A 24,482-nucleotide genomic window follows, 5' to 3' on the forward strand; every position below is an offset into this window, starting at 1 on the left:
CCGAATTCTGGTCGGAAAAAACAGTGAAGATATCGTCAAAATATGTTCCGTTTAAATCGAAATAACCAGAACGGTTGGCGTACGCTCGGTTTTACGGCCGACTATAAATATGCACGCGCGCAATTTTATTTGTTCGATTTAGCGTGCATCGTAGAAATTAATGGACGAGATGCGATCGCGTGGAAAACCGCCATCGAAAGTTACACGATAAAATCACGCGATTGTTTTGAAAGTTCTGAATAAATGTTCCTTTAAAAAAAAAATTAATTTTATCTTCGATAACGAGAAAGTTACGCGCACGAACTCGAGAATTCGGAGTCCGAGTATGGCGCGGTTCTTCCACTTATCCCCGAACCGCGACGTTCGTGCGGTTGATCCTTTGCGCGTACATTTTTGGGCCATAAACGGTGGTTAGTTTATGCGCCGTAACCGTGATCAGGATATCGTTCCACGCGTCTAGAAGGTAAATGGAGCGACGAATGATGCCGAGATTCGCTATCGAGCCGGCTCGTTACTCCTCGACGTGGACACGTTTTAACAAGGAGATATCGCCGATGATCCTCGAAGGAGGATCTCCTTTTACGTCCACTCGTACCCCGGCAACTTTAACGAGGTACGTTGCGCTTGCCACGCCGGCGAACTGTATCGCCAACTTTTTTTCCAATTTGAATATTGATTAAACAGAATAAAAGTAGGGAGACACAGCGCTGTGAATTAGACGCGTAAAAAGACTCTTGTTTACAGATAGATCAAGATAGAACAAGAAAGTTCCCCCAATCTTTCGACGATATAATTTCCGCTGGCACGCTCGCCCCGGGTTAAATAATTTACAAGAAATAATATTAATTCTCGAAGCAATTTGAAAAGTTCTCGGGGCAAACACGAGAACGTCCCATTATGGGGTTTCAAGTTGCTTCCACTTTTCCAAAGTAATCTCCCTCGATTTCAATGCACTTTGCGATGCTCTGCTTTTACGCCATCGCGGTAATTCGTTCCACGAAGGTTTTCAAAATAGCCGTGTCAGTTCGTTGTCGGCCAGCGAGAAACTTGTTTCGGGAACACAGAAGCCGGAGTTGAACTTGACAATTTTAAGGAGCGACTGAAAAGCTCGGTAATGAACATTCGTATAACAAAGATTAACCGTGGAATAACCCGCTGCGAGCATTTTAAAATCCCCTCCCGTTTGTATCGTTTGCAGCGGTTCTAATTTCGCGTCCCGTTGGACGTAATGAATTTTCACGTAATATGGCTCGCGGTTCCCTCGAATCCGGTCCTCGTTGCGCGATCATCCGGGTATTTTTCATTTTGTCTTGCGCCGGTCCTCGATATTGCAAGATCGCGAGCAAGAAGAATTACTTCCGTCGCGCGAAATCGGATTGTTGATACCGCTCGACCCGGAGGATCTTGATTTCCGGCCTCTCCGCTTCGGTGTTTCCCGTGGATCGTACCGATCGAGTTTAACCTTTGGCCGCAGTTGCCAATCATCCGAGAATCGTGACCGCTTTCTCTTATTATATCGTGATTTGTCAATCATTGTTCATCCTTGGATCGAAAACGAAATTCTATTCAATAGTAGAATTCAATTTTTTCGTTTTGTTCCGCTCGTCGAAACTATCTGTAATTTTAAGAAACTGTCCAGCAACTGACCCAGTAAATATCCAATTAGGCGACGAAAGTTGGGAAACTTGGTAGAAGTTCGAAACGTTGGAAAATTTAATCGACGGTCCCGCCATCGATCGGCCGGTTGCAATCGCGAAACTATCGGCGATCTTGGACGTAAAAGGTAGGTTGCTTCTTTCGGGCAACCTTTTGCCTGTCCTTTCTCATAGGTCTTTTGCTCCCTTTCACCACCTGCGCACGATAGCACGAACGAATCGTCTCATTAGCCGCGACCATATACGGCGGTCAATTAAAATTTTTGCTCGCGGTGGCGGGTAGGTAAATCCGGATAATGAACACGCCGTGGATTTTTAAGGAAAGCGACGGCCCCTGCGACCATACGCGGAGAAAGTAAAAGCGAGCCGGAAGCTCGGCCGAGAATCGTCCTGCTTCGCCGACTCGAACGATCGAAAGAAACTCGTGGAAATGATAATAAAAATACGTATATCGTCGGAAATTAATACCCGCGTTTCCCTCGTTCCGGTTAAACGGTGCTTCGGTACTGGCATTATGTTCGTTCTTTTCGTAACTTCGTGGTGGAAAACATACGATGAAAAATTCCGAATGTCCGCGGAGAGTTACACTTGGCGAAGTAAGAACGTCTTCGGAATTTTGACGAGTGGTCAGCAAGAAATCGGTCAACAATCGATCCTCGATTTTTCTCGAGCCAACCTCGTTTTTCCCAGACGACGGACAGTCTGTTTCCTCCGGTTTTTCCTCGCAGCGAACGAGGGGACGCCAAGTAACGACGTTATAATCACATCTTCTATCTTGTCTGATTACCAAAGAGTATCTTCCACTCTGGAACGCCAGGAGAAGCACTTCTTCCTGAATTTTTTATTCGTGCACTATCTGCAATAGCGTCCTTCAACTTTACAAACTTATATATCTCAAGGAAACATACACTTCGCGAAGAGATATGTTATTCTTTATTCCAAAAAGCAGCGTTCCGTTCTAGGTATTTTACAGCAAAATATCCATCAATGGCTCTATACAGAGGCCATACTTTTCACAGAAGATTTTCCAATCAGCGGAGACCTTTGAATCATTTCCCCTCTATGGAAAGTTCCCCGCCGCGGTGTATTTACATTTTTAACCGCGCCATAAGTAAACTTTGTCGCGAACTTGTAAACTTTACGCGCGCTTTCCATACTTGTGCATTCACCGCTTCTCACTCCCCGCGTGCAGAGGGTGTTTTTGAAAGTTCCGAAACTTTCCACGCTCGTAACTCGCTAAACTAAACATAGGCCCCCGGATGAATCCCTTCAAACCGTAAATTTTCTATTCAAACAACGTCGATTGTTTCCTCCTCGCTGTTAAACACATCGCAGCCACCGATCGTTGCTTACGTCCGCTGTGATCGATGATTTCTTTCAATCCACGATCGGTTAAACGGTTAAATAAACAAACACCGCGGGGAAAAAGCTGTTCCAGTTGATCGTTATTCGGTCTTCGGCGTACGTACGGAACGTCAATTTCGACTGTGATCGCGGGAGGCTCGCGGTAATCGATTTATTTGCATTGTCCACGGATATCGGCTGTGATTGCGGCGACCGCAGTCAGTGTTCATGATCGACCGTCCATTCGCTGTCAGCGGTTTCGACCAATTCTGAACTGTCAATTCCCGTCCCTGGCCGGACTCTGCGGCCAGTGTAACGTTACACATCGGCTTAAATTGGCGGGCGCGTGTGTGCGCGACACCGTAATTTCCCCGCGTATCGAGTTCTTTTCGTACGATTGTTTTTCCGCGGGGCCCGCGAATTATTACCAAACGCGACGAATAAAATATCGATCACGTTCCGAGCATATTTCCCCCTCGAATTTAATTACGATTCAACGAATAACGTGGACCAGGCACGGCGTGTTTAAATATACATTTATCACCTGGCTATTTTGTTCGAAACCTTTGAAACGTTCCCCCGAAATACGCCGCGAATTACGAACTTTGAGGAGCTAACGACGTTCCTCTCACGGAATCGGGCCCCCCTTTTTCGCCGTGAAGTTTTCGTTCAAACGATCGGTCGCGGGCAGCTTCGGGGGTTTGAATATTCATGCGGGGAAGGTTGCCGACGCGTTCCGGATTTATATTCATGAAAATTCTAAAACGCCTTGCACGGCGTTTTGCGGCTTTAACGCGCTGCAGACCGGTCCTCCAAGCAGTCCCCGATTACATATTCCGTTGCACTTTGTCCCCGGATTCTGGACGAGACGTTTTTTTCCTTGTCCATCGAACGCCCAAACGTTGCTTTCAATTCGCCGACAGAGCGAACGGCGCGAAGCATAATACGTTTCACTTGACAATTTCATTTACATTTTCACTGAACTCGAATCCAATATAGTCAATGTACTCTCGCTATCGATCGTCTCGCTCCTAATTTTTATAAATTACCGTTTCGCAATTTTATTTGCGTTTCCAGAAAACAGTTATTCGCGAGGTTCGTGGAACGGGGAATAATCGAGAATGCGATCGGCGATCGAACGTCCGAGAACAACGATCCGCGAGCCGATTCCGCGAATCGGAGAAAAGTAACAGGCTCCCGTTGCACGACGATTTATCCTCGATCGAGCGTTAGCCGCGATCTTCCGATTTTGGGGCGAGGGAGTCGTTAGCCATCGTGTTCTCCATCGAGATCGTCAGATATAAACCAGACCTAACCCTTTAACAGCATAGTTTTAGAGCCCCAAACTACGAATATGGAATCTGGCTGTTCCGTTAAAGAGTTTTTTTCAGAGAGATTCGATTCTAAAATGATAATTTTCCTTAATGTTCAATTTAAATCCAATATCGTGGCTCTCGATAAAATGCCCCCCTCGCCCCCCCGTGTTTTCGTCCCCTCGTTTATACTTTGATTTCGCTCCGAATTGAAAGTATCGGTAATAGAGATCGAATGCTGACCATAAAGGATTAAATTCTCTTGACCTGTCAAAATAATATTAATTTACAAAACAACCATTGTTTCTTCCCCCCGCGTTTAATTTGTCTCCAACTCCGTGGTTAAAATACACGAATATAAATATTCATACTTCCTCCATCTCGTACGATTCCAATGGCTTGATTATCTCCGGAGAATGGTACGATTAATCTTGCAAGGTGAAAGTACGGGAAACAAGTTCAATAATGGCTTTTCGAGTCGACAGGGTTAACGAGTGCCAGCGGATGATTCTCTCTAACTTATAGTCGCTGGTAGATGATCGATTCGAGGCAGTTAACCCTCCATTGCATAATGTGATTGGGAATCCGGTAGAAAATGGTCCCTGCGATGTTTGCCAAGCAAGTTTAATGCAATCGCGCTCTCCGCGCTGCATACATTGGCTGAAAACTATACACAGTCTTTAGCGACGTCGTAACTTTCCTCGAAAGACGAACCGGTGCGTCTTGGACGTCTCGTCGAGACTCGTTTTCCTCGATTTCCTCGATTTCCTCCGATTCTGTATTCATTTTCTCCCCGCAGTACGTGTTCGTCGTGATGCTGGTGTTCATCCTGGAAGCTGGAGTCGGCGCTCTGGCGCGACTCTACGAGGAACAAGTCGGGCCTGAATTGAAGATGAGCCTCAATCGTACCTTCCTCGAGAACTACTCCGTGAGGAGCAGGGAAACTGCCGCGATCGACCAGATGCAGATAGAGGTGAGTACGACCGAGCAACAGGACCGACCAAGAAGAAGGATTGCCCGCGCGGGAATAATCCAAGAGCGCAGTTAGCCATAAAGAGGGACCGAGTTCCGCTTCTGTTTCGTTGTTTACAACTCTGCCAGGACTTCCTGATGCACTCCTTCCAAGTCCAACTCCCGCAAACTCGGTCGATCTTACAGAATGTTTCTCTCCCCTTCGACACTAACCGTGTTCATCCCTGGACCTTTTGTACAGAGCGATTCTCCGGCACGTAGACTCGAAAGGATCGCTCTGGACATCGCTGGTCGCTTCATCGATTTGTCGACGATGATCATTATTGCAACGGAGACTCTATTTGCAAGACAGGGGAAAAAATAAACTCAAATAGTTCGAGTCTACTGGTTGGAGAATCGCCCTGTACATTAGTCCAATATGATTTGCATGAGAAAGTGACCTATATGATGGTCGAAACTATCAAATGTTATATTCTGTCTTTGATGGAGTGAACGTTCGAGTCTATTAGTGGAAGAATCGCCCTATACATTAGTCCAATCTGACTTGCATGAGAAAGTGACCTATATGATGGTCGAAACTATCAAATGTTATATTCTGTCTTTGATGAAGTGAACGTTCGAGTCTATCAGTGAAAGAATCGCCCTATACATTAGTCCAATCTGACTTGCATAAGAAAACTAGCGATCTGTGTAATGTTTGAAGCTATCAAATGTTACATTTTGCCTTTGATGTAGCGAACGTTCGAGTTTATCAGTGAAAGAATCGCCCTATACATTAATCCAATATGACTTATACAAGAGTCTTGACCATCCAGTGTTATAGTAGCGTATTTGAGATCAAGTTCGCCGTATCGAAAGGGTTAATAGGAGCATTTTTTCCCCCGGGATTTTTTATTTTTCTTGGTATCTTTCGACGGCGAGTAGATGGGGGGAACGTCGTTAAATTCCGCTTCGCGCGAAATAGCTGCGGGCCGCGATATCGCCTAACCATTTTTCTTTATGCCTGCTAGCAACGATGTCACTGCTACGAGTACTTTACCTCGAGAAATCATCGTTATCGCGTCGCAAAATGGTCCCGACACGTCTCTCTGTAAATCGATTAACGTTATAGCGGTTTCTTTCACCGACACGTTTCCTCTCGTTACGCCTTCGAATGTTATTTTCCATTCTCGATGGCGGAACAATTCACAGATCGCCGGTGTAACAATCTTCTAATAGTCAGAAACGGTTTTAACGCTCGTTTACGTTGTTTGATCGATGGTGGATCGTTGTTAAATTTTCAGTTCAAATGCTGCGGAGCCCTGAGATTCGAGGACTGGCTGGTGAGCGAGTGGCACAAGGACGAGGATGTCCTTATCGAGGGGAGCCTTGTTCCCAATAGCTGCTGCAAAACCCCGACGCTTCTTTGCGGAAGGAGGGACCATCCATCGAACATCCATTACACGGTATTTAACGACTCCGGGAGTAGTCTAGCTTTTTATCGGGGCTTCTTTGTCTCTGGCACGATCGATACGTCGTTCGATTCATTCGATTTCATTCTTCTCGAGGACCGTTTATTGGATTTTCTCCTACCGGGGGACTCCGAAACGCACGTTTATTTGCTCCAATTTAATTCTTTGAGCGCCGCGAAGAACGACGCGCTTACGCGGGCTCGATGGGGCCATAAATTCGAAGAATCAGGCTCGAGAGAAAGAACCTCGTTATCGAAATCCTCTTGATCCCGGCGCGTAAAAATACTACACGCAGACACGAGAACCTACTAATGGCGCACTCGAGATACGGATTCTATTAATCTCTCGACTCGCGTGCACCGATTGATCCCATTCGATTCTGTGACAGTCACCAGCGTTACAGTCCCAGCACGGAGATCTCGGTATAATTTTTTCAGTACGAATTTTCAATTCAGTAAGATTCATTGCTGTTCTGATACCATAGCTCTTGACCGTCACAGGCCCAAACTCAATGATCGTTTCATAAATCAAGAGAAGTTGGCTAGCGTGGAGAATCAATCGGAATGACGTTCCTTTGGCTAACCAGCTTCTCACGAGAGTGCCAGCCAAGGATGAACGCATATTGTTGTCTGTTAAGGGTTGCATCTACAAGTTCCTGGAGACGACGAAGGACCATTTGATAATCCTGGGCGCGGTGGGTCTGGGTCTGTCCGTGCTGGAGCTGTTCGGGATCGTTCTCGGCTCGTGCCTCTACATAAAGCTCCGGCACGATTTCGACGACTGAGGATTGCTTCAAGTCCGCGAGAGCAACAACAACGGCCGCTCGTGGTGCAGGTACATGCAGAACGACGCAGGAGCCGTTTGATCGTCGGGGCGTAAGGACGAGGAGGAACGACCGCGTCCAAAGGGGAACCGTTTTCCGTCGTTGTTCGCCATTCAGGATGTCCTACCTTCCTGACTCTTCCTCCGCTCCACAAAGAGCCAGACTGCAAGATTCGTTCCCTCTCCCCCCTCGCGTTCCTCTCTGAAACGGCGCACAAAGCGATTCGGAGGGGGAAAAGCGGGCGGAAAAGGAGATCGTGCGTGCGTTCCAGCCACCGCAACGACGGAAATCATCAAAGAGCTCTATCCACCTCCTCCTCCTTCGCTGACTCCCCCGTATTCGCGAAAAGCACGGGACAGAAAAAGGAAAAAGGGAGACGGACTAGCCCCGTAGATCACCCGGTGTCCCGGGAATCGATGGGAAACGAGCAACGAACCCTGTCCCGGCGTTTCCCTCGGTTGGCTGATCCGTCTACGCGAGAACAGAGAGGCCAAGGTATCGTCCTTGGTCGACGACGAACACGCAAGAGGCTAATTCCGGCCGAAGAGGAAGGCTCTTTCGAGTCCAGTGACTCTTTTGCACGAATTTCGACTCGTGGGGGATATCCCGTTGTCCTCCCTCGACGGGAAAAGGTTTCGACGACCGTTTGAACCGACGATGTCCCGTTCGAAGCATCAAAGGCTCGCGGCGTGTTGTCTATCCGGGACCCTATGTTGAAATTATTATACACGGGAAGAGGTTGTTCGCTCGTTAGCGACGAGTTACGCTCTCCTCTGTACACTGCCGTCACCGAATCCGCACAAATGTTTCGAAAGTCTTAGCTACGAGGAGCAAGGTTGAACCATTACGGTGGGATTTCCCGTCAGCGTTCGCGACTCCAGCGCGATTGTAACGCGCCTTGTTTGCTAGTTGCGTCACGATTCGAGTGTTATCAAAGGGGATGGTAATTTGTTGTCTTTGGTGTCACCGGAATATTCCCTTGTTAGAAGTTCTTTTCTATTTGATGTAGGTGGGGAAAAGTATCGCGATATTTCAGCGGGTTAACGTAAAGGAAAAGGGAAATAGTCCAAGTGTATGGTAAAACCTTGATTTAACGGGTGGATTTCGATCTGGAGCATCCCAAAGTTATTTTGTCAGAAATGCTCGAGACTGCTCTGTTATTTGACTCGAAGGAAAATTGTTAATTTATCAGAGATACTGCTAACTGAACTTCTAACTTTTAACGCGAGAAATTATATCACGGTTCGTTGAAACGAGATTTTTACCGTATCGATGGACCATCTATTGATCGACGAGGAAACATTCGACAGTTCTCCTGATTGAGTAGCAACCAAGCAGATTTTATTCTGCATTTTATTGGCACTTGAACAAGAATTACTATTCAGGAGACGTTTCATTCTCTGCACGTATCGACAAGACCGATCGCGGCGAGTTTGTCTCCGGAGTAGGGCTGGAACTACTCGAATGATTTACTATTCGAATATTTGACAAATACCCTAACGCCGCGGAATAAAATTCGAGCAACTCGAGTACTCGAATATCGACTCTTGCTTCGGCAAGTGTTTATAAATTTTTTATAAACAAGCAACCGTCAATTTTAAACGAATTTACAAGTGATTTACAAATTTATACTGCACACATTGTTTATAAATCTTTTATAAACTCTGGCAAATATACAACGATGGACGTCCGACCAGAGCTCTCCTAGTCCGGGACCATAGACTTTCGTTCGAATTTTTATTCGTTCTATCGCGGAGGTATTCAATTCAAATCTTTTACCCGCGATTCGAAATTTGTATCCGGACAACAAGTTCCCCCATTCTCGACCGGGACGATTGTCAGACCGTGCACGTCTTAAGCGATCGAGTTCATTGAAAAACGTTTATCCGGGGGAACGAGTACACGCGTCCCCGTCGCATCAACGTTGGAAGCTTTCGACGTTGATAGGAAATTCCACCTCCGGGGGCTCTTTCAACCTAGATACGGTTAAACGTCTCGAGGAGAAGAGTCCTCAGCCAATAAAATCGGGACTCGCGTCCGAGCAGGTCGCGATCGAATCGCACCGACGTTCCTCGGGGACGAGCGGTCCCCATTTGTCGATAAAACGGACCACTAAATCGTCCTGTTTTTTTTTTTCACGGGAGAAAAAAAAATACACACGAGAGATAGAGAGAGAAAAATGAGAGATCTGATCGGTCGAGCAACTACGAACGGACGATCGTTCTTCGCTCGCGAACGTCGTACGCGTTCACGGATTCGCTGCTTTCACGATGCTTTCTGTTTCTCCTCCTGCCACCCCTCCCCCTTAATTTATTCTACGAGATCGGAGTTAATCTTGCGGATCGTTTACATCCGGAACGCGTATCGGCGGTCCAGCGATCGAGTGATCGATTCAAATCGGTCGCGCCGGCCACAGAGACGAACTGTAAAAAGTGCCTTGACGAAAAATAATACTACGTTATTTAAAGTCCAGAGATATTTTAAATTATCGTCGATGTATATTCGAGGAGGGTACAAGTAAACGCGCGAGCGTTTTAAAATGTACGTACAGTATTTATACATATATAAATATATATATTTATCTGTTGCTTCGCAGGTTAATACGAGAGCCTTCGCACAATTATTTATAAAACGTGCGCCACGTTCGTCGTGCAACGAATGCTACCGGGGGGGCCCCGTTGCGTCCACGTTCGCGTCTGGGAATCGTTTCGACCCGTCTTTACGCGAAAGCACCCTGTTCCCTTTTACGATATCCATTCTCTCTCAAGCACTTTTCACGCGTACGCTTTTCTATCCAATGTGACGTCCATGGAACACGAAATCACGGCTCCAAAGCGCATCGAAATAGCCTTCGGGCTCTTCTTAGCACGAGAATTTTAATAATTTCTAAGATCCTTCGCGCGGAGAGCGTTCATGGTTTGTACCAGCGATTCCCCGTAGCGATCGTGGACGCGATTTTGGCGCCGCGCTCGAGACGAAGTCTAAGACCATATTTTACTATTGTACGATCGCCGCCGTATGTTATATTTTATTCTTAATGTTATTGTCTTCATTGGTATTACATGTACGTGTATTATCTGTTAGAGTTTAGGAGAACTTTATAAATATTGTACATATCAGACCCTATTCTGTTACGAATAAAAAGTAAAACCGTAAGCGAACCAGTTCCTCGTTCGAAGTAAGATAAATAACGTTCTCGTTGGACGTGTCGCGTCGTTTATCGTTGGGACGGTTCCGCGTCGTTGGCGTACTTCTCCATGGACCGCAGGTGGACCAGAAACGCGTCGTCTTTGGTTCCCAGGGACACGAACAGCCAGGCGAACACTGCGAGTATGTCCTTCGACATGGATATCCTCTGCCAGCTGGCCAAATCGTTCACGATACTCTGCAAGCTAGTCGCCTGAATTAAAACGTACGCAGCGTGTTAATATATCCATTCTCTTTACGATAACGTCGTTGGTAGTAATGTCAAAGTCAAAGGAATTTCTAAACGAGAAAGGAGTTTGTTAACTCTCTGTTTTATTTCAAATTCACGAAATGTACGAATGGATTTTATGCATCGTGGAAAAGATACTGTTTGCGTCGACGAGAAAGGTTTTGTTCCGAAGCGAGACTGTTCGTTTGCGCTCACATTTTCCCACAGGCTGTCGTTGACGCCGTAATAATGCACCGACGCGAGTCGATTGTCGGCCCTCGAGGAGATCTGATGAAGGCAGAAAACGATCAGGTACAACGGAACAGCGAGCACCGCTCTGTTGTATTCGCAGTAGATCTCCCGCAGGTGATAGACGTCGAATCGAGCCAAATCGAATCTGTCAAAGGTAAGCGAAATGTAAAACTTCGGTATTCAGACCACGAAACTGAAACAAACTAGCGTGTTGTATCTTTGGCGTTGATTAGAACACATCGAGTATCGTTACCAAGTACAAACGTACTTGTCGAGGGTTGACACCATGCACATGGCTACGAGGAAAGAAAACATGTTCGCGTAGATCTCGCAAATCGTAGAGTGATCTATCACGAACTCCATAGAATCGTCGAAAAGTATGTGCAGCTGAAACACAGTGAAACATTAAGAACCAGTCAAATGATGAAATATATAACAAAGATGAAAGGAGAGAATCTTCAGTTTCCAGTAAAACTCTTCTAAAACTTTGGACGTGTGCAGTTACGAAACTAGTAATGTTTTATCCATTATTAAGCCACTGTTAGCGGTGGCAAGGCCTCCCCTTTAAAATGCTTTTTGGTTTTTGACGATCCGACTTCCCGTTTCCGAGATATCGTAATTTATGTAAGGAGGTATTTTTTAAATTCCGCTATCCACGCTCTCGCCGCCTTAGAAACGTGTATTAACGCGTATTAAAAATAGTAAAACTTTGGACGCGTGCAGTTTCGAAACTAATGGTGTTTTATTAATTATTGAGGCACTGTTAGCGGCGGCAAGACCTCCCCTTTAAAATGCTTTTTGGTTTTTGACGATCGGACTTTCCGTTTCGGAGATATCGTAATTTATGTAAAAGGTAATTTTTTTAATTCGACTGTCTCTGTCTTCGTCCAGCGCGTCGGACCTCTCGCTCGCACGTGCGTCGTGCTGACCTACCCTACGAACGTGACTGTCGTGACCCAGTTTCGCGTAGTATTTCCAAGAATTTACTACGCGCTACTATTTACGCGCTCGCGGTCATTCATCTCGCGTCAATGAAACGTAAACAAACGCTCGGACCCTCGAATCCCCGAAACTAGCCACCGCATCGACTTGAAACTAAAATCCTCATATCTCCGTAACTAATCACGCTATCGACTCGTACAAAAGCTCATTTTAAAGGGCATTTCATCCTCTATCCAATGACTATAACACTTATGATAATTTATGCTATCTTCTATGTTTATTTTGCAATTTACTTTGACTCTATGCACCCAAAGAACTGGTACACGGTAAAACCGAATTATAAATTTGTCTATTTAATTGAAAATGAATGTAAATTTGCATTCTGTACGTTCGCGTAATAACCAGCCAGCATTTTATCGTAAACAATGGTTTTCTTTGGAATCAACCATGGTATCGACTTGAAAGAAAATTTTGAAGGTTTTTATCTTCTATCCGATGAAAATTAAATGGAAGGGTTCTTTTATAGGACAGAAACATACCATTATAAAGTGCATGAGAGCCATGCCACCCAAAAGGCCTTGAAACACGAGACCGATGCCCTTCGAAAATTGTTGGACCGCGATGGCCACCCTTATGGGCGGGGAATCTCGATTCTCGACGTCGTGACGACCTTCCTTTTCCGGTTTCGTTCCCCTTCGTGTGCCCCTCGATCGGCTAATCTTCATCGCGCTGAAACCATCCCTGTATTGCACGTAAATTTTGTCCGTAGTCAACTCCGGAAGGGGCGGTTGGTGCTCGTACTTGGTGCGAGCATTCTCTTGGCTCCTCTTCAGAATCTCCGTGATCGGCAATTCGTCATCCCCTATCGAACAAAGTTATTAAATTTCCTATTCAGAAGTACACCGAACCCCTTTACACGCTTGATTCGTTTCCCGTTGCATCGAGAGAGCTTTCAGAGTCACGAAACAATTACGATGCGTTCAAATTTTGACACCTAGCCTTGTTTGCATTTTCTACAATTTACATTTAAATTAGTTTAAGTTCTTTGAGTTCCCCAGCTTGTTCCCAGGGTCTCCTACCTTTGAATTCCAAACTTTTCCTTTTAGAGTGATCCGTGTCGCCTTCGTTGCCAATTCCCTTTCGTTTCTCGACCTCGGACTCCTCGGAGTGCCTGGATCTGCGTTTCCCGCGTCGATCGTGTCTTCCTTTCGATCTCGAAGTGATCCTTTCGTGGTCCTGACGCTTCTTTCGACTACCATCTTTGCGTCCTCGCGATCTTTCCGCGTCTTTCTCGTCGGAGGACTCCTCGTCGGTGGCCTGGCTCTCTCGATCTTCTCGGTTACGAGACCTGTTGATCTCCTCGGAGTTCGTCCACCTGCTCCTCGATGGCGGGCTGATGTTTTTCGCGTACGACGAGTACTCGTTGCTCTCGGTGGCCGAAGAGGAGTCCTCCGTGCTGTTGGAGTCGTTTCTCCGAGAAGCGTCCACGGTGCTCCATCTTCGAGAACCCCTTTCGCCCGGTCGACTCATTCGATCGTTTCTCCGATCGCGTGGAAACGTTCGATCCTACCGATATCGCGATTGAACCAACTCATATTTAACGTTCGCTTCCGTGAAAACGCCAGAAGGGACTGGAAAACTCGTGGCGCTGGCATCGTACGTAGCAGGAAGTAGCCATAGTAACGCTTTGTTGTCCCAAAGGCATATGCTTCGAAAGAATCGATCGCTTAGGGTACACGTTGGGACGATTCTTCGAGTATGGGATCGTGAATCGATGACGTTACATTCCTAGGTAAAATAATGCTGGGTATTGCAAGGTGTCATATTTCAATTATTGAAAAAAATAAAAGAAATTTTTCTTATTATTCCTATGTATGAGGGTACATATGTATATCAATTCAGATATCACTTATAATATAGCTGGCGACGTATAACCATTACTACTGGCTACTGCCAGACTCTCCCAGCCTCTGCTGGCTTCTGCTGGCTTCTCATGACAACGTATGACAATTACTATTGACTTCTGCCTGCCTCCACTGGCCTCTGCTGACCGCTGCTGACCACTCCTGATACTTCTGGCAACGTATAACTATTACAACTTGCTACTGCCAGCCTCTCCCTGCCTATGCTGACTTCTGCTGACCATCGCTTATATTTCTGACAACGTGTAACGATTACTACTGACTTCTGCCTGCCTCCACTGGCCTCTGCTGACCGCTGCTGACCACTCCTGTTACTTCTGACAACGTATAACGATTACAACTTGCTACTGCTTGCAACTGCTGGTCTCCACGGGACTCTGCTGACCGCTGCTGACCACTCCTGATACTTCCGACAACGTATAACGATTACAACTTGCTATTGCATGCCCCTGCTGGTCTCTGCTTGCCTCTCCTGTCCCCTGCTGGCCCCTGCTGTCCCTTGCTGACCCCTGCTGACCCCTGCTGACCACTGCTGACCAACGCTGACCTTTGTTATCAACTTCTGATATGATGTATAAGTATTCAAGCCTTGTATAATGTAAATCTATGGCAATAAATGATATAATTTAACAGAATTCTATGTATTCTCATCATTTTTACCTTTCTTTTCCTCTCCAAATCATTGCCTTAGTCTTAAGAGACCGTTTTTCCGGTTAAAATTGGATTTCCAAATTCTTTCATGTAACCGTCACTCTCGTACTTGCTGGCAAAATCGAGAATTCATTTTTTTCGTCAAAAAGTCCTGAAACAACTGGGATGTCCTGGAACAGCTGGAAAGTCCTGAAACTCTGAAATTTGCTAAAAATTCAGGGGTTCCAAGTTGTTTCAGGGCTTTCCAGCGGTTTCAGGACTTTCCAATTGTTTCAGGACTTTCCAATTTTTCGGGATTTCCAAAATTAAAAGTCGTTTCAGGACTTTGCAGCTGTTTCAGGACTTTCCAAGTCGTTTCAGGACTTTCCAAGTTGTTTCAGGACTTTCCAATTTTTCGGGATTTCCAAAATTAAAAGTCGTTTCAGGACTTTGCAGCTGTTTCAGGACTTTCCAAGTCGTTTCAGGACTTTCCAAGTTGTTTCAGGACTTTCCAGCTGTTTCAGGACTTTCCAATTTTTCAGGATTTCCAAAATTAAAAGTCGTTTCAGGACTTTGCAGCTGTTTCAGGACTTTCCAATTGTTTCAGGACTTTCCAATTTTTCGGGATTTCCAAAATTAAAAACTGTTTCAGGACTTTGCAGCTGTTTCAGGACTTTCCAATTGTTTCAGGACTTCCCAGTTGTTTCCAAAAATAATTTAAACGGGACCCCTCCATCAAATCTTTTCGAGGAACTTAGAAATTTTTCGAGCGTATGTCCGTGGCGGTTTTAAGTTCAATTTAGACTTTGTTATTAGGAGGACATGATATGGGAAGTTGTGGCACGTATCTTATAACTATGGGAATGCTTTGGAGAGGTAAAGGAAGGTAAAAATGACGAGAAGACATAGAATTCTTTAAAATTATAACATTTATTGCAATAGATTTACATTATACAAGGCTTTAATACATATACATCATATCAGAAGATGTCGACAAAGGTCAGCGTTGGTCAGCAGTGGTCAGCAGTGGTCAGCAGGGGTCAGCAGGGGGCAGCAAAGGCTTGCAGAGGCAAGCAGAGAGCAGCAGGGGCAAGCAATAGCAATTTATAATCGTTGTACGTTGTCGGAAGCATCAGGGATGGTCAGCAGTGGTCAGCGGAGGCCAACAGGGGCCATCAGGGGTCAGTAGGGGGCAGCAGAGGCAAGCAGAGACCAGCAGGGGCAGGCGGTATCAAAGTAGTAATCGTTATACGTTGTCGGAAGCATCAGGGGTGGTCAGCAGTGGTCAGCAGAGGCCAGCAGAGGCCCAGCAGAGGGATGCAGAGGGATGCAGAGACATGCAGAGACCAGCAGGGGCAAGCAATAGCAAGTTGTAATCGTTGTACGTTGTCGGAAGCATCAGGGATGGTCAGCAGTGGTCAGCAGTGGTCAGCAGAGTCCAGTGGAGACCAGCAGTGGCACGCAGTGGAAAGCAGAGGCCAGCAGGGGCAAGCAGTAGCAAGTTGTAATCGTTATACGTTGTCAGAAGTAACAGGAGTGGTCAGCAGTAGTCAGCAGTGGTCAGCAGAGGCCAGCAGGGGCAAGCAGTAGCAAGTTGTAATCGTTATACGTTGTCAGAAGTAACAGGAGTGGTCAGCAGTGGTCAGCAGTGGTCAGCAGAGGCCAGCAGAGGCCCAGCAGAGGGATGCAGAGGGATGCAGAGACATGCAGAGACCAGCAGGGGCAAGTAATAGCAAGTTGTAATCGTTGTACGTTGTCGGAAGCATCAGGGATGGTCAGCAGTGGCCAGCAGAGGCCAGCAGAGGCCAGCAGAGTCCAGTGGAGACCACCAGTGACAAGTAGTAGCAAGCAGAGAGCAGCAGGGGCAAGCAGTAGCAAGTTGTAATTGTTATACGTTGTCAGAAGTAACAGGAGTGGTCAGCAGTGGTCAGCAGTGGTCAGCAGAGGCCAGCAGAGTCCAGTGGAGACCAGTGAAGACCGGCAGTGACAAGTAGTAGCAAGCAGAGACCAGCAGGGGCAAGCAGTAGCAAGTTGTAGTCGTCATACGTTTTCAGAAGTATCAGGAATGGTCAGCAGCGGTCAGCAGAGGCCAGCAGAGGCAGGCAGCAGTCAGTAGTAATAGTTACACGTTGTCAGAAATATAAGCGGTGGTCAGCAGAAGCTAGCATATGCAGGGAGAGGCTGGCAGTAGCAAGTTATAATCGTTATACGTTGTCAGAAGTATCAGGAATGATCAGTAGCGGTCAACAGATGCCAGTGGTGGCCAGCAGAGACAAGCGCAGAGACCAGTAGAGGCATGTCGGAAAGTAAAAAATGAAACATTCTCCTCCTTTCTCGAATCCTCGAAGTTATACGAAGCACCAGAACTCATATACAAGATGGTTATACATTAGAGTGTATAAGTGGAGTGGTAGTTTCCTGTGGTTTCCTGATAATACTGGATTGCCTTTTTCAATCCCTCCCATAGTCAATTGACACACTACACCTTCACTACTAATTCGGTGAATAATTTTTCAACCGACCACCATCCAAGTCGATATGGCAGTCAGATTGGGCCACGAAAGTTCATAAGGTAAAAGGTCTACTCGTATAGCTCTTCTGTGCCAGAATAATCGTTATAATTTAATCGTATATTATATATACATTACAATCGTAAGACATAATTAACGAGAACGAACGAGTCGTAAAGGTTAAGTTCTGCAACGTCTTAAAAATTCTTACAAAGGTACACCTCGTCTGTGATGCCAGTCATCGATCGAGAAATAATATTAAATGTAACTCTACAGTTATCGTCTATAGCAGCAGGAGGTACAATTTTATGGAGAAATAGTTTCTGTATTCTGCCACCAGATGCTTTGCACTCTGACCACCATGATTTGCAAATGGCGGCTGGTTTAAGTTCTGAATAAGCAAGGCTACGACTGATCCTTGTATGCTTATTAAGCAAACTAATTGATCATTCCTGATCAGTAAGTTTCTATCAGCTTATAATTCCTCTGTTTAAAGGGAGGAAAAATTATATAACTCGCTAGTATTTGTTATATTGTATCCATTGGGTAAACGAGGCAGTACTTACCACTACAGATAGAATTCTTCTAGCTTACCATAAAAACGTGTTTCATTCGTTTTCATAGCTCGGTGGAATAACACATGGAACTCGAGGTATCTTTGTAAATATTTAGCAAGGTACCAGTATGTGGGACCAAGAATATTTTAGCTTGAAGAGCATTGCGATCTTACTTGATTAAATAAAATATATTACCAAAGGACTGCAAACTCCAAACGCCGATTGCTAGAAACAATCTCAAGAAACGTAGGGAACCATTAAAGACAAGTCGAGGCGACGCTATCGAACATGAAGGGGCCATTGTAGTAAACTATGCCGTCGTTATTTGAACATGATCGATTATTATTTATCGTCGAAAAATTGCACGTATCTTGCAACTCGTGATACAGTAATTATAGTACAAAAGGTACTAACGGTAATCGTAGGATAATAATATTATAATCGTAACTAAGAACAAAGGGAGATGTATCAAACGTCGAGCAAATGACTAAAGTTGGATATAGGGAGGATAGGGTACGCAGGATAACTGAAACTTGGACAAGAATCCAGTCCGTGTCTTGTCTTTTGTTACGCCTTCGACGACGATGCACCGATCCTTGCATCGTAACAAATCCATGTACAGGGCGATTCTAGGAATTTGGGGCTATCTTCCGAGTGCATACGAAAATAATCGACGGAAGAAAATGTCTCACGGCTTGATCAGGACTTGTAGAAACGTTATGCACAGATGACGGCTATATTCCTTCTCTGTCACCACGAGCAGCACGCATAACGCCCCAGTTCAGGAAATGATTAATGCGAGTGCAGCTACGCGAAACTTTTCATTTGGAGCAAGCTATAGAAAACACTATGATCTCGTGTACCGAGTTAAACGTTCTTCGGCAACAAATTGGGCTACGTTCGAATAATATCCTCGAAGCATCTTGAAGCCTTCAGGATGTCCAAAAATACGTTATCAAAACGAACAGAAGTGGAGGCTCCTCGACAAAGTGCACCAGTTATCATTTAACTAAAACACAAAGAGACATTTACAGATCGATCGCCTCGAAGAAGAAAACGTCTCCGTCATTTTCTCGAGGAGATTCCGTTCGGATTGGTATCGCGTGTTTTGTCAACCAGCTTCGCAAAACGACCGAGAAGAAATAGATTAAAATGCATCGACGCGTCAAAGGAGCGTGTCACGCGTAAACTCTTCCATAAATTTTGATACAATATACACTATTATAATTAGTTTTGGCAGGAATGTCGTTAAATACACCTTTCACGCGCGTATCGTCAATAATAGAAAAGAAAACCGTTCGCCGTGATCGGAAACAAAGATAGAATTCTATTCTGAAACGGTTTATTATTACACGGAGCCGTTGTAATGCGTACAATATTGCTTTACTGACCCGAATTCAACCAGTCGATCGTCGAAAGTTTTTTTAGACACCGACAGAGAACCGCGACGGGCGGATCCCGCGCATTCTATCGATCGTAAAACAAACAATAAAATATCTAAGGAACATTCAATACTTATCTTTATACGATTCCCTTCGACTCGGAAACTGTTCTCTTTCATTCATGCTCCGACGAGCATGCCGATGACTTAATTATCGTACTTCGCTGTGTCTGTATATGAATATGATTTTTTTTTTCTTTAATCTTTTCTTTTAAACTTGAAAAGGCATAGAAACAATAATTAGGAAGGACGTTGCGTATTTTTTTTTTGTTCTTTTTTTTTATGGATAATCGCTTAGACTCTATCGCGACGATCGTAAATGCGACGATAATAATCATTCCATCGTTATAGATTATTCGATACATAGCAATGTTGTTCCGGTATATACAGTATGTAGCACTGTCACCGAGAGTCGCGAGAATCTTGCCTTTTTTTTTCTTTTCTTTTTTACCTTTGTCGTACGGTACGTACGGTTCCTTCGAAACAATTTTTTATCCGACGCGACGTGCGTTGCACTATATACAAAAGGGGCAAATCAACGGCGGGACATCGATTACGACAGTGAAAACAATCGGTGTGCAGAATTTGTTCGTCGCTCGAGCGCGAGCCACTTTCGTCCCGATCGAAAACGCAAAGATTTAAATGGGGGAACACCGTTGACGTAACGAATATGCTCGATCAACAGGTTTTTCCCGTCGAGCTGCAATGTCTCGCGGCTCCCAGCAGCCTGATTCGAATCTGGAAGGAATACGATTTCTATCTTACAAGCTGAATAATGTTGGTGCGTTAACGTAGTAGTACAGTGCGCCTCTATTAACGCGGATTACGAGAGCTTAGCGATAAATTCATACTCGTCGTTGCGCTATTTTAATCGTTATTACAAACTAGAAACAATCTCTAATGACTTTTTGCGAGTAGAAGTTTGTAATTAGGCTCTTGAGCAGTGTCTAGACACGAGAGAGAGAAACGGAATCGAACTCAATCGCGCGCGTTTTCTTATTTTTCATTTTTTTCTCTTTTTCTTTTACTATTTAGCTAACCAACCCGTCGGCACGCGGCATCTTCGATTCGAGCGTCTTCGAAATGGGCAACGCTTCTGTCGAACGATCGATACCTCGTTTTATTATTGAAATTCTAGTCTTAGAAGCTGTGGCAAAACTGGTCGAAAGGGGTGTCTTTGTCGATTTTCATGGTATCAGTAGACGGTGGATTCCAGTTTGGACAGCTATGTTAATTAACAGGAATCGACTGTACGTCGGAGGAAAAATATTTCTGAGTATTCCCCTTATAAAAATATTGGTTGCTCGCGTTTAGCTCTCGACACTAAGTCACGTCATAATTGCCTGTTGGTAGGGATGCTCCGATAAGAAGCCCGAGTAGGTAATTATTCCAACTTTAAAATTGTTTGTTCGTCGTCACTGTTTTGCAAACAGAATCGAAACAACCGAGACCATTGGGAATGAAAAGTGGAGGTCCAGGTTGGTTGAGTTCTGTCTACGGGACAATCGAGGATTTATAGTAGTTATATCTTCGAAACGAAGGGCAAGCAACTATTCTTTTGCGTCAGAGTACTCAGGAATATGTCATCCAGAACGTACACGGGGATTAGAATCTAGCAGAAGACATTCTCAGGTGTAAAGAACATTCGAAAATGAGGAATAAAATCTTTTTAGAAGGGATCAAGTTGGAGAGAAAATGAAACTAAAAGATATTTTCAGTAACTTGACCATCCAGTTATGATTCAATGTTGATAAACAGAAAAAAGGGGGGTGAAATTAATTAAATTAATTATCGCCCCTGGAATCACCCTTTACGTATAACAAAATTGTTAAAATCGGAACGAAGGCCCTTTCTATGCAATTTTACCAAAGTTCTTTTACCTTTCGCCAGCTTCATAATCCAGAGAAAAACTTTGCCCACCTCTGTAACGACTCGCCATCTTCCTCGAACAGCAGTGGACCGATTCGACGCCTCGAAATCGATGGAGGGGGGTGGGATCGAGGAGCGATAGGTTGAGGATCGTTGAAGGGGTCGTTAAATGTAAAAGTATTAAAACACGCGTCGTAATCACGATAGAAACATGAAAAACAAACCCCGATTATACGCTAGACATTCGTTCGCTACGTTTCCACTTGTACAAGAATTTCTCTCTCACTCTTTCTCTCTAATTACGAGCTACGGTTCGCGGCTCGTGGATCTTCCTCCGGGATTCGACCCCTTAGGCCGTTTCCGCGAGACGGCTACACGGGATTCTGACTATTTTGCGGCTCGTACCCGATTTACGTACCATCTACGTTTACGGTAAAAACTCGCTGAATATGTTTTTCGACCGACTAACGCCGCCGTACGCGCGATCGAGCGACTCTCTCGATCGAAGCGCGGACCAGTCGCTTCTTACAAAAAACTCCTACGCCGCGAGAACGCGTCCTGTTATCGTGTGAAAAATTTATTGCAAAAATCGCGTGTATGTACGTATGCGTGTACGCGCTCGTGTCTGTGTGTGTGTGTTAGTGTGTGCGCGTGTACGTGTCTATCTGGCGATCTCGATTCTCGACGCGACGATCCCCGACGGGAGAAGAAGGGTTAAATACGGAGAGATTAAATTGACTCTGTCGATCGTGATCGAGGATCACGCGCGATTCGAACAGTTCACGACGATCGTTCTCTTCACTGGTTATGCAACCGTCCACCGGAAGCCTTCACCTGATTGTTGGTAACTTTCGGTATCGCGCCTATGATCTTCACGCGATTCTGTTGCTGCGGTTGCTGCTGCTGCTGTTGTTGCTTGTTGTCGCAGAACTGGGGCGGCGGGGCAAATACCATCTCGTCGCCGTTACCCGCGGATGGTCCAGCGTTGAACTCCGGCGGTGGCGGCACGAAGAGGTCGTTGCTCTGCTCCTCCGCGTCCGCCTCGATCGGGGGTGGCAGCTGAGCCAGGCTCACCGCGTGTCTGGTGAGCAGTCCGCTGCCCCCGTAGCTGGTCCTCTTCGGGTTGGCTTCCTTCTCGTTGCTGGTCACCGTAAGCACCGTCGGATGCTGGCCCGTCTCGTTCGCCAAGTTTCTCGCGGCCGTGTCGTCGAAACCGGTGGGCGGTCCGACAGGTACGTCCTGGTCGGAGCTGACCCCGCTCGAGCTGTTGTCGCCGTCCTCGACCAGCGACTGTTGCGTCTGCTGCAGCAGGAAGTCGTTCGGATGGCTCTTGGACGACTTGAGCTGCGTCCTCACCTTCTGTATCTCCTCGACGCTGAACGAGTGCGGCAACGAGCTGCTACCGGACGAGCTAGAGCCCGAGGTGTTCGAGTTACCGGACGTCTCTCTGGTGGATTCCAATTTCTCCCTGGCGGCAGCCTTCTCCAGCTCCTTGGCGATCTCCGACTCACCGTCGTCGTCGGTCTCCTCCTCGCCCTCGTCGTTCTCCGACTCCGACAGGCTGTAATCCGGCTCGGGGATAGGCGGCGCCGCCGAGCTGGCCACCGTCGGTCCGCTGCTGTTCGACAACGACGAGAGATTCGTCACCGACGAGCTGGCCGCGATGCCCTTCTTCTTGCGCTCCCTGATGCCCGCCGTGCTGTGGCTTCTGTTCGTTTTCAATGGCTGCGCGTACTGATTGTTGCCCGTTTGATTGCTGTTGCCCGACGCGTTGTTCGCGTTCTGCTGGCCGCCGATCGGCTTGAACGTCGTGTTGTTCGGCGTTCGCAGGCTGTGCGATTTCCTCACGTGACAGCGGGTCGTGTGCGCCGGGAGGCTGCGTGAACGATAACCCACCGTCTTCGTGTCCTCCGGCGACGCGTACAGCTTCGCGCTGTTCGAGGGCCGGAAGCTCGACATCACGCCGTATCCTCCCTCGGTCGTCGCGGCTGCCAATTCTAAACACATCATTTTTCACGTTGTAAAGAACAGGAGATAATAAATGGATTCGATCCAATAATTACTTAGGGCGAGAGTCATTGTATCAGCGGTGGATAAAGTACCTTTGACTTGCTGTATGTGAGCCATATTATCGTAGACAGAAGCCGGCGTGACCACGTCCGGTACGTTGGCGCCCACGTTTACTTTGACAACTTGTCCGACCGGTGGAGGCGGGGGCGGATGGTTCGGAGGTGGAAGCCCGTTTCTGCCGTTGAGAGCGTTCACGTCCTCTTGGCTTCTGTGCCCTTTCGGAGCTAGAACCGACGACTGGACCTGCACGTTCAAGTCCGGGGTACTGTGAAAGTCTCTGTGGAGGTCGGAACCGCCGCCCAGGCCGCCGAAGAACCGCACTCTCGAGCTCGACTGCGGACAAACGCACGAATTCAGAGAGGCGAACGATCCGGAGAACGACGTTGTATTTCAGCGGTCACGAAAACAATAGCTGAACGCAATAGCACGCACTACTTTCTTACGTAAACGGAAAAATCGAGACAGTCACGGACAATATGTACAAAACGTTACGTGTGTCTCAAGCGTCGAACAAAGCGGATGGGAACTTCAACGGCGACATGTTGACCTCCCCAAACCGAAAAGGCCAAGACTCTCGTTCGTAAAGATATTTCATCCACGAAACACGCGCGCAAGTATGTTAGTTTTCCACGGAGCACCCGTTAGTCCTGTGAGATGGAACGTTTCCGGTACGTTCGTGGATTTCGAGGCACGAGATAGTGTTACGAGTAGGTTTTCCAATTTCGCAATCGAGAGCGTCCGGAAAGTAATTAATTAACGCTCGTGTTCCCCGGTGGCGGTGGATGTCCGGGTGCAGGATCGAGAGTGCAACCCGCGAACTCGAGGACGCGATACCAGTTAAATAACACTTGAGCGTTTAGGGGCTTACCGTGCACGGGTGCGCGAGTAGGAGGAAGCTTCATGCAAAAAAAGTGAAAGCAAAGTAATTAAAATGTTCGTTAGACGGATACACATCGTTAGTTCTGCGAGGCGTGTTCGTAAAGCTGAAGGTGATATCCGATGCCCTTTCGAGCATCGGATTTTCATTAGCAAATGGCTTAGTCACCTGGAATCATGCAAGTCATGGACGCGCTAGAAACAAAGTATTTTCGATCAGTAATATAAGTCGTCCTCGTTGTCTCTCTCGTACCAGGAACGCCCCTTGCCGTACACTCGTGCTGGCTTGCGAGAAAACTATAACACACATGCGTAAAAACAGCCACCGTCACCTTACCCCATCCCCCGAGCATGCATCGTCGAGGTTTATCAGTTATATCTGCAAAAAGTATTTCTAAGTCTGAACTGGAACGTGAAGAACGGGTTGAAAACAATTAACA

The 24,482-nt window shown here is 46.2% G+C and overlaps 2 protein-coding genes and 1 pseudogene across 7 annotated transcripts in view; 1 reads left to right on the forward strand and 2 right to left on the reverse strand.

Annotated features, from left to right (window-relative positions):
* The window catches only part of LOC122397824 (CD151 antigen-like), an 80,179-nt gene extending 69,475 nt beyond the window's left edge, over positions 1-10,704 (forward strand). Inside the window, exons 5-7 of the mRNA XM_043397255.1 lie at positions 5,112-5,285; positions 6,568-6,729; positions 7,373-10,704. Of these exons, the coding sequence (XP_043253190.1) occupies positions 5,112-5,285; positions 6,568-6,729; positions 7,373-7,519 (483 nt within the window). The 3' untranslated portion in view covers positions 7,520-10,704. The remainder of the gene's footprint in view (positions 1-5,111; positions 5,286-6,567; positions 6,730-7,372) is intronic.
* Positions 10,705-10,753: 49 nt separating this feature from the next.
* On the reverse strand, positions 10,754-13,697 carry LOC122397823 (annotated as a pseudogene).
* A 5,422-nt stretch (positions 13,698-19,119) lies between these two features.
* LOC122397664 (SH3 and multiple ankyrin repeat domains protein 1) overlaps positions 19,120-24,482 on the reverse strand; it is a 167,668-nt gene continuing 162,305 nt past the window's right edge. For all 6 annotated transcript variants that reach the window (XM_043396966.1, XM_043396963.1, XM_043396965.1 and 3 more), the window contains 2 exons: positions 23,199-23,499; positions 19,120-23,093 (listed from right to left, as the gene is read on the reverse strand). In XM_043396966.1, the coding sequence (XP_043252901.1) occupies positions 21,895-23,093; positions 23,199-23,499 (1,500 nt within the window). In that variant the 3' untranslated portion in view covers positions 19,120-21,894. The remainder of the gene's footprint in view (positions 23,094-23,198; positions 23,500-24,482) is intronic.

The sequence above is a fragment of the Colletes gigas genome, unplaced genomic scaffold, assembly GCF_013123115.1.
Source record: "Colletes gigas isolate AHSC1104 unplaced genomic scaffold, ASM1312311v1 Colletes_gigas_Sc00010, whole genome shotgun sequence".
Taxonomy (NCBI): domain Eukaryota; kingdom Metazoa; phylum Arthropoda; class Insecta; order Hymenoptera; family Colletidae; genus Colletes; species Colletes gigas.